This window comes from Struthio camelus, chromosome 32 (assembly GCF_040807025.1).
Source record: "Struthio camelus isolate bStrCam1 chromosome 32, bStrCam1.hap1, whole genome shotgun sequence".
In the NCBI taxonomy this organism is placed as follows: domain Eukaryota; kingdom Metazoa; phylum Chordata; class Aves; order Struthioniformes; family Struthionidae; genus Struthio; species Struthio camelus.
The window spans coordinates 827,061-839,955 of record NC_090973.1 but is presented as its reverse complement, the minus strand read 5'-3'; the positions used below and the strand labels follow the sequence as shown (position 1 = coordinate 839,955).

General features: G+C 69.9%; 1 protein-coding gene across 1 annotated transcript; it reads left to right on the top strand.

Moving 5' to 3' along the window:
• Positions 1 to 12,683, top strand: KREMEN2 (kringle containing transmembrane protein 2). The gene is made up of 8 exons (XM_068923189.1): positions 1 to 142; positions 7,076 to 7,342; positions 8,494 to 8,618; positions 8,742 to 8,895; positions 10,070 to 10,408; positions 11,488 to 11,592; positions 11,696 to 11,777; positions 12,475 to 12,683. Exons 1-8 carry the CDS (start codon positions 82 to 84, stop codon positions 12,641 to 12,643), a joined length of 1,302 nt encoding a protein of 433 aa, XP_068779290.1. The 5' UTR covers positions 1 to 81; the 3' UTR covers positions 12,644 to 12,683.
• The last annotated feature ends 212 nt before the right edge of the window (positions 12,684 to 12,895 follow it).

The following is a 12,895-nucleotide window of genomic DNA, read 5'->3' as shown; positions in this document are numbered from 1 at the left end:
GGGGGGGGTGAACCGCGCTCCTCCCCGACGGAGCCGCGGCGGGTGTTTCGGGACCCAGGCGTCCGGGCGGGCGCCCCCAGCATGGCCTGGGTGCCCGGGGTGCTGCTGGTGCTGCGCGGCGCCGCCGCCTTGGCCGCGGACGGTGAGTCGGGCCCGGACGCCTGGGCCCCCTCCTTTCCTCTCCCTCCCTCCCGGGGAGGATACGGGGCGCCCGGACGCCTGGGCCCCTCAGGGACGCCCCAATGCAGATATGGGGCGCCCGGACGCCTGGGCCCCTCGGGGACGCCCCAATGCGGATACGGGGTGCCCGGATGCCTGGGCCCCTCGGGGAAGCCCCAATGCAGATATGGGGTGCCCGGACACCTGGGCCCCCTCGGGGAAGCCCTAGTGCAGATATGGGGTGCCCGGACGCCTGGACCCCTTGGGGAAGCCCCAATGCAGATATGGGGTGCCCGGACGCCTGGGCCCCTCGGGGAAGCCCCAATGCAGATATGGGGTGCCCGGACGCCTGGGCCCCTCGGGGAAGCCCTAGTGCAGATACGGGGCGCCCGGACGCCTGGGCCCCTCGGGGAAACCATAATTCAGACATGGGGTGCCCGGACACCTGGGCCCCTCGGGGAAGCCCTAGTGCGGATATGGGGTGCCCGGACGCCTGGGCCCCTCGGGGAAGCCCCAATGTGGATATGGGGCGTCCAGACGCCTGGGCCCCTCGGGGAAGCCCCAATGTGGATATGGGGTGCCCGGACACCTGGGCCCCTTGGGGAAGCCCCAATGCAGATATGGGGTGCCCAGACGCCTGGGCCCCTTGGGGAAACCATAATTCAGACATGGGGTGCCCGGATGCCTGGGCCCCCTTGGGGAAGCCCCAATGCAGATATGGGGCGCCCGGACACCTGGGCCCCTCGGGGAAGCCCTAGTGCAGATATGGGGTGCCCGGACGCCTGGGCCCCTTGGGGAAGCCCCAATGTGGATGTGGGGTGCCCGGACACCTGGGCCCCCTCGGGGAAGCCCCAATGCGGATACGCGGTGCCCGGACACCTGGGCCCCTCGGGGAAGCCCCAATGTGGATATGGGGTGCCCGGACGCCTGGGCCCCTTGGGGAAACCATAATTCAGACATGGGGTGCCCGGACGCCTGGGCCCCCTGGTGAAGCCCCAATGCAGATATGGGGCTCCCAGACACCTGGGCCCCCTCGGGGAAGCCCTAGTGCAGATACGGGGCGCCCGGATGCCTGGGCCCCTTGGGGAAACCATAATTCAGACATGGGGTGCCCGGACGCCTGGGCCCCCTTGGGGAAGCCCCAATGCAGATATGGGGTGCCTGGACACCTGGGCCCCTCGGGGAATCCCCAATGTGGATATGGGGTGCCCGGACACCTGGGCCCCTCGGGGAATCCCCAATGTGGATATGGGGTGCCCGGACACCTGGGCCCCCTCGGGGAAGCCCCAATGTGGATATGAGGTGCCCGGACGCCTGGGCCCCCTCGGGGAAGCCCCAATGCAGATATGGGGCGTCCGGACACCTGGGCCCCTCGGGGAATCCCCAATGTGGATATGGGGTGCCCGGACACCTGGGCCCCCTCGGGGAAGCCCCAATGTGGATATGAGGTGCCCGGACGCCTGGGCCCCCTCGGGGAAGCCCCAATGCAGATATGGGGCGTCCGGACGCCTGGGCCCCTGCTCCCCCCTGGCCCACCATACCCTCCCCCAGTAGCTCCCAGTCTGGGAACTGGGAGGCTCCCGAGACGCTGCCCCGGGGGCCCAGGCAGGAACAGGCTGAGCCGGGTCGGAGCAGGATGGGAATCCCCAGGCATCCGGGAGGGGGGCCCAGGCGTCCGGGAGGGGCCCAGGCGTCCGGGTCCCGGCACAGCTGCCTCCCCCCCCCCAGCGCAGCCACCTGTCCCTCGCCCACCCGGGTCTCCGATGGCAGCGACAGGTGGGGCCCGGACGCCTGGGCCCCCTGTGGGGCCCTGTTGGGGGCTCCCGGACGCCTGGGCCCTCTGATACGGTGGGGGGGGGAGGAGCATTGTCTCGCTGCCACATCTGGACGGGCAGAGGCAGGTGCTGGGGGGGGAACAGCTGGAGACGGCGGGGGCAAATCTCCGTTGGGGCCCAGGCGTCCGGGTGTCATCATCGGGGCCCAGGCGTCCGGGGATGCCCCATGCACCCCCACCGGGGCCCAGGCGTCCGGGTGTCATCATCGGGGCCCAGGTGTCCAGGGATGCCCCATGCACCCCCACCGGGGCCCAGGCGTCCGGGTGTCATCATCGGGGCCCAGGCGTCCGGGGATGCCCTATGCACCCCCACCGGGGCCCAGGCGTCCGGGTGTCATCATCGGGGCCCAGGCGTCCGGGGATGCCCTATGCACCCCCATCGGGGCCCAGGCGTCCGGGTGTCATCATCAGGGCCCAGGCGTCCGGGGATGCCCCATGCACCCCCACCAGGGCCCAGGCGTCCAGGTGTCATCATCGGGGCCCAGGCGTCCGGGGATGCCCCATGCACCCCCACCGGGGCCCAGGCGTCCGGGTGTCATCATCGGGGCCCAGGCGTCCGGGGATGCCCTATGCACCCCCATCGGGGCCCAGGCGTCCGGGTGTCATCATCGGGGCCCAGGCGTCCGGGGATGCCCCATGCACCCCCACCGGGGCCCAGGCGTCCGGGTGTCATCATCGGGGCCCAGGCATCCGGGGATGCCCCATGCACCCCCATCGGGGCCCAGGCGTCCGGGTGTCATCATCGGGGCCCAGGTGTCCGGGGATGCCCCATGCGCCCACATCGGGGCCCAGGCGTCCGGGTGTCATCATCGGGGCCCAGGCGTCCGGGGATGCCCTATGCACCCCCACCGGGGCCCAGGCGTCCGGGTGTCATCATCGGGGCCCAGGCATCCGGGGATGCCCCATGCACCCACACCGGGGCCCAGGCGTCCGGGTGTCATCATCGGGGCCCAGGCGTCCGGGGATGCCCTATGCACCCCCGCTGGGGCCCAGGCGTCCGGGTGTCATCATCGGGGCCCAGGCGTCCGGGGATGCCCCATGCACCCCCATCGGGGCCCAGGCGTCCGGGTGTCATCATCGGGGCCCAGGCGTCCAGGGATGCCCTATGCACCCCCACCGGGGCCCAGGCGTCCGGGTGTCATCATCGGGGCCCAGGCGTCCGGGGATGCCCTATGCACCCTCATCGGGGCCCAGGCGTCCGGGTGTCATCATCGGGGCCCAGGCATCCGGGGATGCCCCACGCACCCCCACCGGGGCCCAGGCGTCCGGGTGTCATCATCGGGGCCCAGGCGTCCGGGGATGCCCCATGCGCCCACATCGGGGCCCAGGCGTCCGGGTGTCATCATCGGGGCCCAGGCGTCCGGGGATGCCCTATGCACCCCCACCAGGGCCCAGGCGTCCGGGTGTCATCATCGGGGCCCAGGCGTCCGGGGATGCCCCATGCGCCCACATCGGGGCCCAGGCGTCCGGGTGTCATCATCGGGGCCCAGGCATCCGGGGATGCCCTATGCACCCCCACCGGGGCCCAGGCGTCCGGGTGTCATCATCGGGGCCCAGGCATCCGGGGATGCCCTATGCACCCCCACCGGGGGCCCAGGCGTCCGGGTGTCATCATCGGGGCCCAGGCGTCCGGGGATGCCCTATGCACCCCCACCAGGGCCCAGGCGTCCGGGTGTCATCATCGGGGCCCAGGCGTCCGGGGATGCCCCATGCGCCCACATCGGGGCCCAGGCGTCCGGGTGTCATCATCGGGGCCCAGGCATCCGGGGATGCCCTATGCACCCCCACCGGGGGCCCAGGCGTCCGGGTGTCATCATCGGGGCCCAGGCGTCCAGGGATGCCCTATGCACCCCCACCGGGGCCCAGGCGTCCGGGTGTCATCATCGGGGCCCAGGCGTCCGGGGATGCCCCATGCGCCCACATCGGGGCCCAGGCGTCCGGGTGTCATCATCGGGGCCCAGGCATCCGGGGATGCCCCACGCACCCCCACCGGGGCCCAGGCGTCCGGGTGTCATCATCGGGGCCCAGGCGTCCAGGGATGCCCTATGCACCCCCACCGGGGCCCAGGCGTCCGGGTGTCATCATCGGGGCCCAGGCATCCGGGGATGCCCCACGCACCCCCACCGGGGCCCAGGCGTCCGGGTGTCATCATCGGGGCCCAGGTGTCCAGGGATGCCCTATGCGCCCCCACCGGGGCCCAGGCGTCCGGGTGTCATCATCGGGGCCCAGGCGTCCGGGGATGCCCCATGCACCCCCATCGGGGCCCAGGCGTCCGGGTGTCATCATCGGGGCCCAGGCGTCCGGGGCCACCCCGCGCGCCCCCTCCACCCCCTCCCCCTCCACCAAGACCCAGGCGCCGGTGGGGCCCAGGCATCCGGGCGCCGTCAGCAGCCAGGTGCCGCCCGCCCGCCGGGGGCCCAGGTGTCCGGGCGGGCCCCGACCCGTCTTCGGTCCCTCTGAGGTGCTGCCAAGGCCCCGGGCGTGGGGCAGGGCCCAGCCCCACACTGGGGGGGGGGGGGTGGTCCAAGCCCCGGACACCTGGGCCCTCTCCCCTCCGGGGCCGTGGGGCGGAGGTGTGGGGGCGGTGAGAGAGGAGCCTGGGAACCCGGACGCCTGGGCCCCCTCGGGCACTGGGAGGGGCCTGGGGTTTGGCGGGTGGTGGGGGTAGGAGGGGGAGAGCTGGGGGCGGGGCCTGGACGCCTGGGTCCCTCGGGGTGCCCGGACGCCTGGGTCCCTCGGGAATGTGTCACCTGGGTGCCCGGACGCTTGGGTCCCTCGGGGTGCCCGGACACCTGGGTCCCTCGGGAATGTGTCACCTGGATGCCCGGACACCTGGGTCCCTCGGGGTCCCGGATGCCTGGGTCCCTCGGGAATGTGTCACCTGGGTGCCCGGATGCCTGGGTCCCTTGGGGTGCCCGGACGCCTGGGTCCCTTGGGGACGTGTCACCTGGGTGCCCGGACGCCTGGGTCCCTCGGGGTGCCCGGACGCCTGGGTCCCTTGGGGACGTGTCGCCTGGGTGCCCAGATGCCTGGGTCCCCTCGGGGTCCCGGACGCCTGGGTCCCTCGGGAATGTGTCACCTGGGTGCCCGGACGCCTGGGTCCCCTCGGGGTCCTGGGTCCCTCGGGTGCCTGGACACCTGGGTTCCTTGGGGTCCTGGGTCCATTGGAGTCCCGGACGCCTGGGTCCTTCAGCACCTGGGTGCCCGGACATCTGGGTCCATTGGAGTCCTGGGTCCATTGGGATGCCCGGACACCTGGGTCCCCTTGGGGTCCTGAACACCTGGGGATATAGGGGGATATGGGATGGACACCTGGGTCCATTGGGGTTCTGGGTCCCTCAGGTGCCCAGTCACCTGGGTCCCCTTGGGGTCCTGGGTCCATTGAGGTCCCCAGACACCTGGGTCCCCTTGGGGTCCTGAACACCTGGGTGCCCGGACACCTGGGTCCATTGGAGTCCTGGGTCCATTGAGGTCCCCAGACACCTGGGTCCCCTTGGGGTCCTGAACACCTGGGTGCCCGGACACCTGGGTCCATTGGAGTCCTGGGTTCATTGAGGTCCCCAGACACCTGGGTCCCTTGGCGTCCTGGGTCTCCTGGGGTGCCCGGACACCTGGGTCCCTTTGGGGTCCTGGACACCTAGATGTCCAGACACCTGGGTCCATTGGGGTCCCTGGACACCTGGGTCCCTTTGGGGTCCCGGACACCTAGATGCCCAGACACGTGGGTCCATTGGGGTCCTGGGTCCATTGGGGTGCCTGGACACCTGGGTCCCTTTGGGGTCCCAGACACCTGGATGCCCAGACACCTGGGTCCCTTGGCGTCCTGGGTCTCTTGGGGTGCCCGGACACCTGGGTCCATTGGAGTCCTGGGTCCATTGGGGTCCCCAGACACCTGGGTCTCTTGGGGTCCTGGGTCCCTTGGGGTGCCCGGACACCTGGGTCCACTGAGGTCCCCAGACACCTGGGTCCCCTTGGGGTCTTGAACACCAGGGTGCCCAGACACCTGGGTCCATTGGGGTCCTGGGTCCATTGGGGTCCCCAGACACCTGGGTCCCTTGGCGTCCTGGGTCCCTTGGGGTGCCCGGACACCTGGGTCCACTGAGGTCCCCAGACACCTGGGTCCATTGGGGTCTTGAACACCAGGGTCCCCAGACACCTGGGTCCCTTGGTGTCCTGGGTCCCTTGGGGTGCCCGGACACCTGGGTCCACTGAGGTCCCCAGACACCTGGGTCTCTTGGGGTCCTGGGTCCCTTGGGGTGCCTGGACACCTGGGTCCATTGAGGTCCCCAGACACCTGGATCCCCTTGGGGTCTTGAACACCAGGGTGCCCAGACACCTGGGTCCATTGGGGTCCCCAGACACCTGGGTCCATTGGTGTCCTGGGTCCCTTGGGGTGCCCGGACACCTGGGTCCACTGAGGTCCCCAGACACCTGGATCCATTGGGGTCCTGGGTCCCTCCGGGGTGCCCGGACACCTGGGTCCACTGAGGTCCCCAGACACCTGGGTCCATTGGGGTCTTGAACACCAGGGTCCCCAGACACCTGGGTCCCTTGGCGTCCTGGGTCCACTGAGGTCCCCAGACACCTGGGTCCATTGGGGTCTTGAACACCAGGGTCCTCAGACACCTGGGTCCCTTGGCGTCCTGGGTCCCTTGGGGTGCCCGGACACCTGGGTCCACTGAGGTCCCCAGACACCTGGGTCTCTTGGGGTCCTGGGTCCCTTGGGGTGCCCGGACACCTGGGTCCCCTTGGGGTCTTGAACACCAGGGTGCCCAGACACCTGGGTCCATTGGGGTCCTGGGTCCATTGGGGTCCCCAGACACCTGGGTCTCTTGGCGTCCTGGGTCCCTTGGGGTGCCCGGACACCTGGGTCCACTGAGGTCCCCAGACACCTGGGTCCCTTGGCGTCCTGGGTCCCTTGGGGTGCCCGGACACCTGGGTCCACTGAGGTCCCCAGACACCTGGGTCTCTTGGGGTCCTGGGTCTCCTGGGGTGCCCGGACACCTGGGTCCATTGGGGTTGTGGGTCCCTCTGGGGTGCCCAGACACCCGGGTGGCTGAGCACCCCGCTCCGGCCACGCAGAGGCGTCCGAATGCTTCACGGTGAACGGGGCCGACTACCGGGGGGCGCAGAGCCGGACGGGACCCGGGGCGGCGGGGCGGCCGTGCCTCTTCTGGAACCAGACGCGGACCCACGCCTACAACACGGCCCGCTTCCCCCACGGCGAGGGCGGCCTCGGGCCCCACAACCACTGCCGCAACCCCGACGGGGACGCCCAGCCCTGGTGCTACGTGGCCGAGAGCGAGGAAGGCGTCTACTGGAAGTACTGCGACATCCCCTCGTGCCGCAGTGAGCCGGGGCCGGGCGATACCGGGGGGTGGTATAGGGGGATACGGGGGGACATGGGGGGATATGGGGTCAATGGGGTGGATATGGGGGGATAAAGGGTCAACGGGGTGGATATGGGGTCAATGAGGTGGATATGAGGTCAATGGGGGGATATGGGGTCAATAGGGTGGATACGGGGTCAGTGGGGGGATATGAGGGGATAAAGGGTCAATGGGGTGGATATGGGGTCAATGGGGGGATATGGGGGGATACAGGGGGGATACAGAGTCAATGGGAGGGATATGGGGGGATAAAGGGTCAACGGGGTGGATATGGGGGTCAATGAGGTGGATATGAGGTCAATGGGGTGGATATGGAGTCAATAGGGTGGATATGGGGTCAATGGGAGGGATATGAGGGGATACGGGGGGATAAAGGGTCAACGGGGTGGATATGGGGTCAATGAGGGGATATGGGTGCATATGGGGTCAATGGGGGGATATGGGGTCAATGGGGGGATATGGGTGGATATGGGGTCAGTGGGGGGATATGGGGGGATACAGGGGCATATGGGGTCAATGGGAGGAAATGGGTGGATATGGGGTCAATGGGGTGGATATGGGGGGAAATGGGGGAGATATAGGGGGATATGGGGTCAATGGGGGATATGGGGTCAATGGGGTGGATATGGGGGGATATGGGGTCAATGGGGGGATACGGAGGGGTAAAGGGTCAATGGGGTGGATAGGGGGTCAATGGGAGGATATGGGGCCAATGGGGTGGATGTGGGGTCAATAGGGTGGATATGGGGGGATATGGAGTCAATGGGGTGGATATGGGGGGAAATGGGGAGATATAGGGGGATATGGGGTCAATGGGGGGATATGGGGTCAATGGGGTGGATATAGGGGGATATGGGGTCAATAGGGGGATATGGGGGGAAATGGGGAGATATAGGGGGATATGGGGTCAATGAGGGGGAAATATGGGGTGAATGGGGTAATATGGGGTGAATGGGGTGATATGGGGTGAATGGGGGGGGATACGTGGTCGATGTGGGAGCGATATAGGGTGGATATAGGGTCAATACGGGGGGGGGAGGATGCGGTGGGGGGCGGAAATCCATACGGCGCCGCCGACTGTACCTGCCCCGTCACCCCTCCCGCCGGCAGTGCCGGGCTTCGTGGGCTGTTTCGTGGACTCGGGGTCGCCGCCGGCGCTGAGCGGGGCCAGCGGTACCTCCACCCGCCTGACGGTGCCCCTCTGCATCCGCTTCTGCCGCGCGCGGGGCTACGAGGTACAGTCGGCGCCCTACCACCGGCACCCTACCATCGGCACCCTCCCACCGGCGGCCGGCGGGAGCGGCGGTCCCACCGGCCGGTCGCCACGCTCACCGCCCCCTACCCCGCACCGCCGGCAGTTCGCCGGGGTGGAGGCCGGCTACGCCTGTTTCTGCGGCCACGCGGGTGACGTGCGCCGGGGTCGCCGGGCCGGGGCAGCCGAGTGTGACCAGGTGTGCTTCGGCAAGGCCAGCCAGCTGTGCGGCGGCGACGGCCGCCTGGCCGTCTACCACGGTGAGTCCTATGGGTCCATGGTGGCCATGGAGTGGTGGTCATCATGGGGTGATGATCAGCACGGGGTGGAGGTCACCATGGGGTGGTGGTCGCCACGGGGTGGTGGTCGCCACAGTCCCATGGTCACCATGGGGTGGAGGTCACCATGGGGCGGTGGTCGCCACGGGGTGGAGGTCAGCATGGGACAGTGGTCATCATGGGGCAATGGTCTCCATGGAGTGGTCACCATGGAGTGGTGGTCGCCATGGGGTGGTGATCGCCATGGGGCAACAGTCACCATGGGGGGTGGTGGCCACCATGGGGTGGAGGTCACCATGGGGCAGTGGTCACCATGGGATGGTGGTCAACATGGTCTCATGGTCACCATGGGGCGATGGTCACCATGGGGGGTGGTGGCCACCATGAGGTGGTGCTGATCATGGGGTGGAGGTCACCACGGGGTGGTGGTCACCATGGGGCAACGGTCACCATGGAGGGTGGTGGTCACCATGGGGTGGTAGTTGTCATGGGGTGGTGGTCACCATAGGGGGTGGTGACCACCATGGGGTGGTGGTCGCCACGGGGCAACGGTCACCATGGGGGGTGGTGGCCACCATGGGGTGGTGGTCACCACGGGGCAATGGTCACCATGGGGGGTGGTGGCCACCATGGAGTTGTGGTCATCATGGGGCAACGGTCACCATAGGGGGTGGTGGCCACCATGGGGTGGTGGTCACCACGGGGCAACGGTCACCATAGGAGGTGGTGGCCACCATGGAGTGGTGGTCGTCATGGGGCAATGGTCACCATAGGGGGTGGTGGCCACCATGGGGTGATGGTCACCACGGGGCAATGGTCACCATGGGGGGTGGTGGCCACCATGGAGTTGTGGTCATCATGGGGCAACGGTCACCATAGGGGGTGGTGGCCACCATGGGGTGGTGGTCACCACGGGGCAACGGTCACCATAGGAGGTGGTGGCCACCATGGAGTGGTGGTCGTCATGGGGCAACGGTCACCATGGGGGGTGGTGGCCACCATGGGGTGGTGGTCGCCACGGGGCAACGGTCACCATGGGGGGTGGTGGCCACCATGGGGCGATGGTGGCCATGAGGTGGTGGCCACCACGGTCCCACGGTCACCACGGCCCGGCGGCGGCGGCCATCTTGCCGCCGCCCTGACACGGCCGCCGCAGTGTCGGTGGGCGCCTGCCAGGCCAACAGCTCGGCGCCGGCCGGCGTCATCTACTCGCCCGACTTCCCCGACGACTACGGCCCCGACGCCGACTGTAGCTGGCGGGTGGGGGCGGGCGCCGGCGCCCCGCTGGAGCTCACCTTCCGCCTGTTCGACGTCCCCGACCCCAACGACCGCCTGCAGCTGCGCGACGCCCGCACCCGCCGCCTCCTGGCCCAGTTCGATGGCCGCCGGCCCCCCCCGCGACCGGGACCCCTCCGCCTGCCCACCGACGCGCTGCTGCTCACCTTCCGCTCCGACACCCTGCTGCACGCCCAGGGCTTCGCCCTCACCTACCGCGGTGGGTCCGGCCGGCGGGTGACGCCGGGTGACACAGGCGGACGCGGGGTGACAACTGTGGGGATGGGTGACAACCGCTCTGACACCCTGCTGCATGCTCGGGGCTTCACTGTCCCCTACTGTAGTGCGTGTCATGCCTGCGAGTGACACCAGCTGGTACAGGCGGACGTGGGGTGACAACTGTCGGGATGGGTGACAACTGCTCTGACACCCTGCTGCACGCCCAGGGCTTGGCCCTCAGCTCCTGCAGTGGGTGTCATGCCTGCGAGTGACACCAGCTGGTACAGGCGGACGTGGGGTGACAACTGTCGGGATGGGTGACAACCGCTCTGACACCCTGCTGCATGCCCAGGGCTTGGCCCTCAGCTCCTGCAGTGGGTGTCATGTGTGCGGATGACACCGGGTGACACAGGGTGACAACTGTGGGGATGGGTGACAACCGCTCTGACACCCTGCTGCATGCTCGGGGCTTGGCCCTCACCTACTGTATTGTGTGTTGTCTGTGGGTGACACCGGATGACACAGGCGGATGTGGGGTGACAACTGTGGGGATGGGTGACAACCGCTCTGACACCCTGCTGCACGCCCAGTGGGTGTCATGTGTGCGGGTGACACCAGGTGACACAGGCGGACGCAGGGTGACAACTGTGGGGATGGGTGACAACCGCTCCGACGCCCTGCTGCACGCCCGGAGCTTCACCATCACCTACTGTAGTGGGTGCTGTCTGTGGGTGGCACTGGGTGGTACAGGCGGACGCGGGGTGACAACCACGGGGACGGCCATGTGGATGGGTGACAGCCGCGCTGCCCCCCTGCTGCTGCGCCCGGGGCTCCCACCTCCCCTACCGTGGTGGGTGGCGCGTGCGGGTGACAGCAGGTGACAAGGGGGTGACAACCGCGTGACGTGGAAGCGTCAACCGCTGGGACGGGTGACAAACCGCTCCGCCGGCCGTCTTTGCTCCCCCTCCCCTACGGCCGTGGGTCGGGCGCTGGGGGGGGGGGGTGACACCGGGTGACACGGGGACACCCGTGGGGTGACAACACCTCGACCACCCCCCCCCGGCCGCCGCCATCTTGCAGGTGTAACAGCCCCGGCGACGGGGACTCGGCCTCCCCCCGACCCGCGGAGCCCCCCGGCCCGACCCAGCGTCCCCCGGCCCCACGGCGCCCCCCGGGGGGCCCGAGGTGAGACAGCGGGATGGGGGGCAGTGGGGGGGTGAGGGGGGGGGCGGGGCCGTGGGGTGCCCCCCCACCTGACGGCCATGTCGGCGGCTTGCCCCGCCCCCAGCCTGGCTCACCTACGCGGCCGCCGGCGCCTTCGTCTTCGGCCTCCTCCTCCTCCTCCTCCTCGCCTACCGCCTGCGCAGGGGGTCAGCCGGACGCCTGGGCCCCTCGGGGTGTGGGGGTGTGGGGGGGGATGGGAAGCGATGTGGGGAGATCGCTTCCCGGATGCCTGGGCCCGTCGGGGATGGAAGGGGGGGTGTTCCCTGCCCGGACGCCTGGGCCCCTGATGCCGTTCCCACCCGGACGCCTGGGCCCCTGGGGGTACATGGGGTCTCCCCACCCGGACGCCTGGGCCCCTGACACCATTCCCACCCGGACACCTGGGCCCCTGGGGGTACATGGGGTCTCCTCGCCCGGACGCCTGGGCCCCGATGCCATTCCCACCCGGACGCCTGGGTCCCTGGGGGTACATGGGGTCTCCTCGCCCGGACGCCTGGGTCCCGATGCCATTCCCACCCGGACGCCTGGGCCCCTGGGGGTGCATGGGGTCTCCCCGCCCGGACGCCTGGGCCCCAATGCCATTCCCACCCGGACGCCTGGGCCCCTGGGGGTACATGGGGGTCTCCCCGCCCGGACGCCTGGGCCCCAATGCCGTTCCCACCTGGACACCTGGGTCCCTGGGGGTACATGGGGTCTCCCCGCCCGGACGCCTGGGCCCCGATGCCATTCCCACCCGGACGCCTGGGCCCCTGGGGGTGCATGGGGTCTCCCCGCCCGGACGCCTGGGCCCCTTGACACCCCGTTTCCTTCTCCCTCACCCCCCCCAACCCCTCCGCCCCCCAGGCCCTGCCCGCTGCGGTCCCGCAAGGCGCCGGCGGGGGGCTGCGGCTGCCTGGGGGGGCAGCCCTGGGCCGTGTCGTACCGGCCGTCGGAGCCGCGGGGGCTCGAGGAAGGCGTCGAGGCGGGTCCCAGCCCCCAGCCGTCGCTGCGCTGCCTCCTGCCCCCCAGCTGAGGGGCCGCCCCACGGCGCCCGCATTAAATTATTTACCGCCCGCCGTGGTCGTCTCGCTCGCCCGGACGCCTGGGCCCCTGGGGGTTTGGGGGTGGGGGGGGGAGGTGGCATCCCGGATGCCTGGGCCCTGGGTGGGGGCGTCCCGGACGCCTGGGCCCTGGATTTGGGGGGGTCCCGGACGCCTGGGCCCTGGAATGGGGGGGAACCGGACGCCTGGGCCCTGGGTGGGGGGGTCCCGGACGCCTGGGCCCT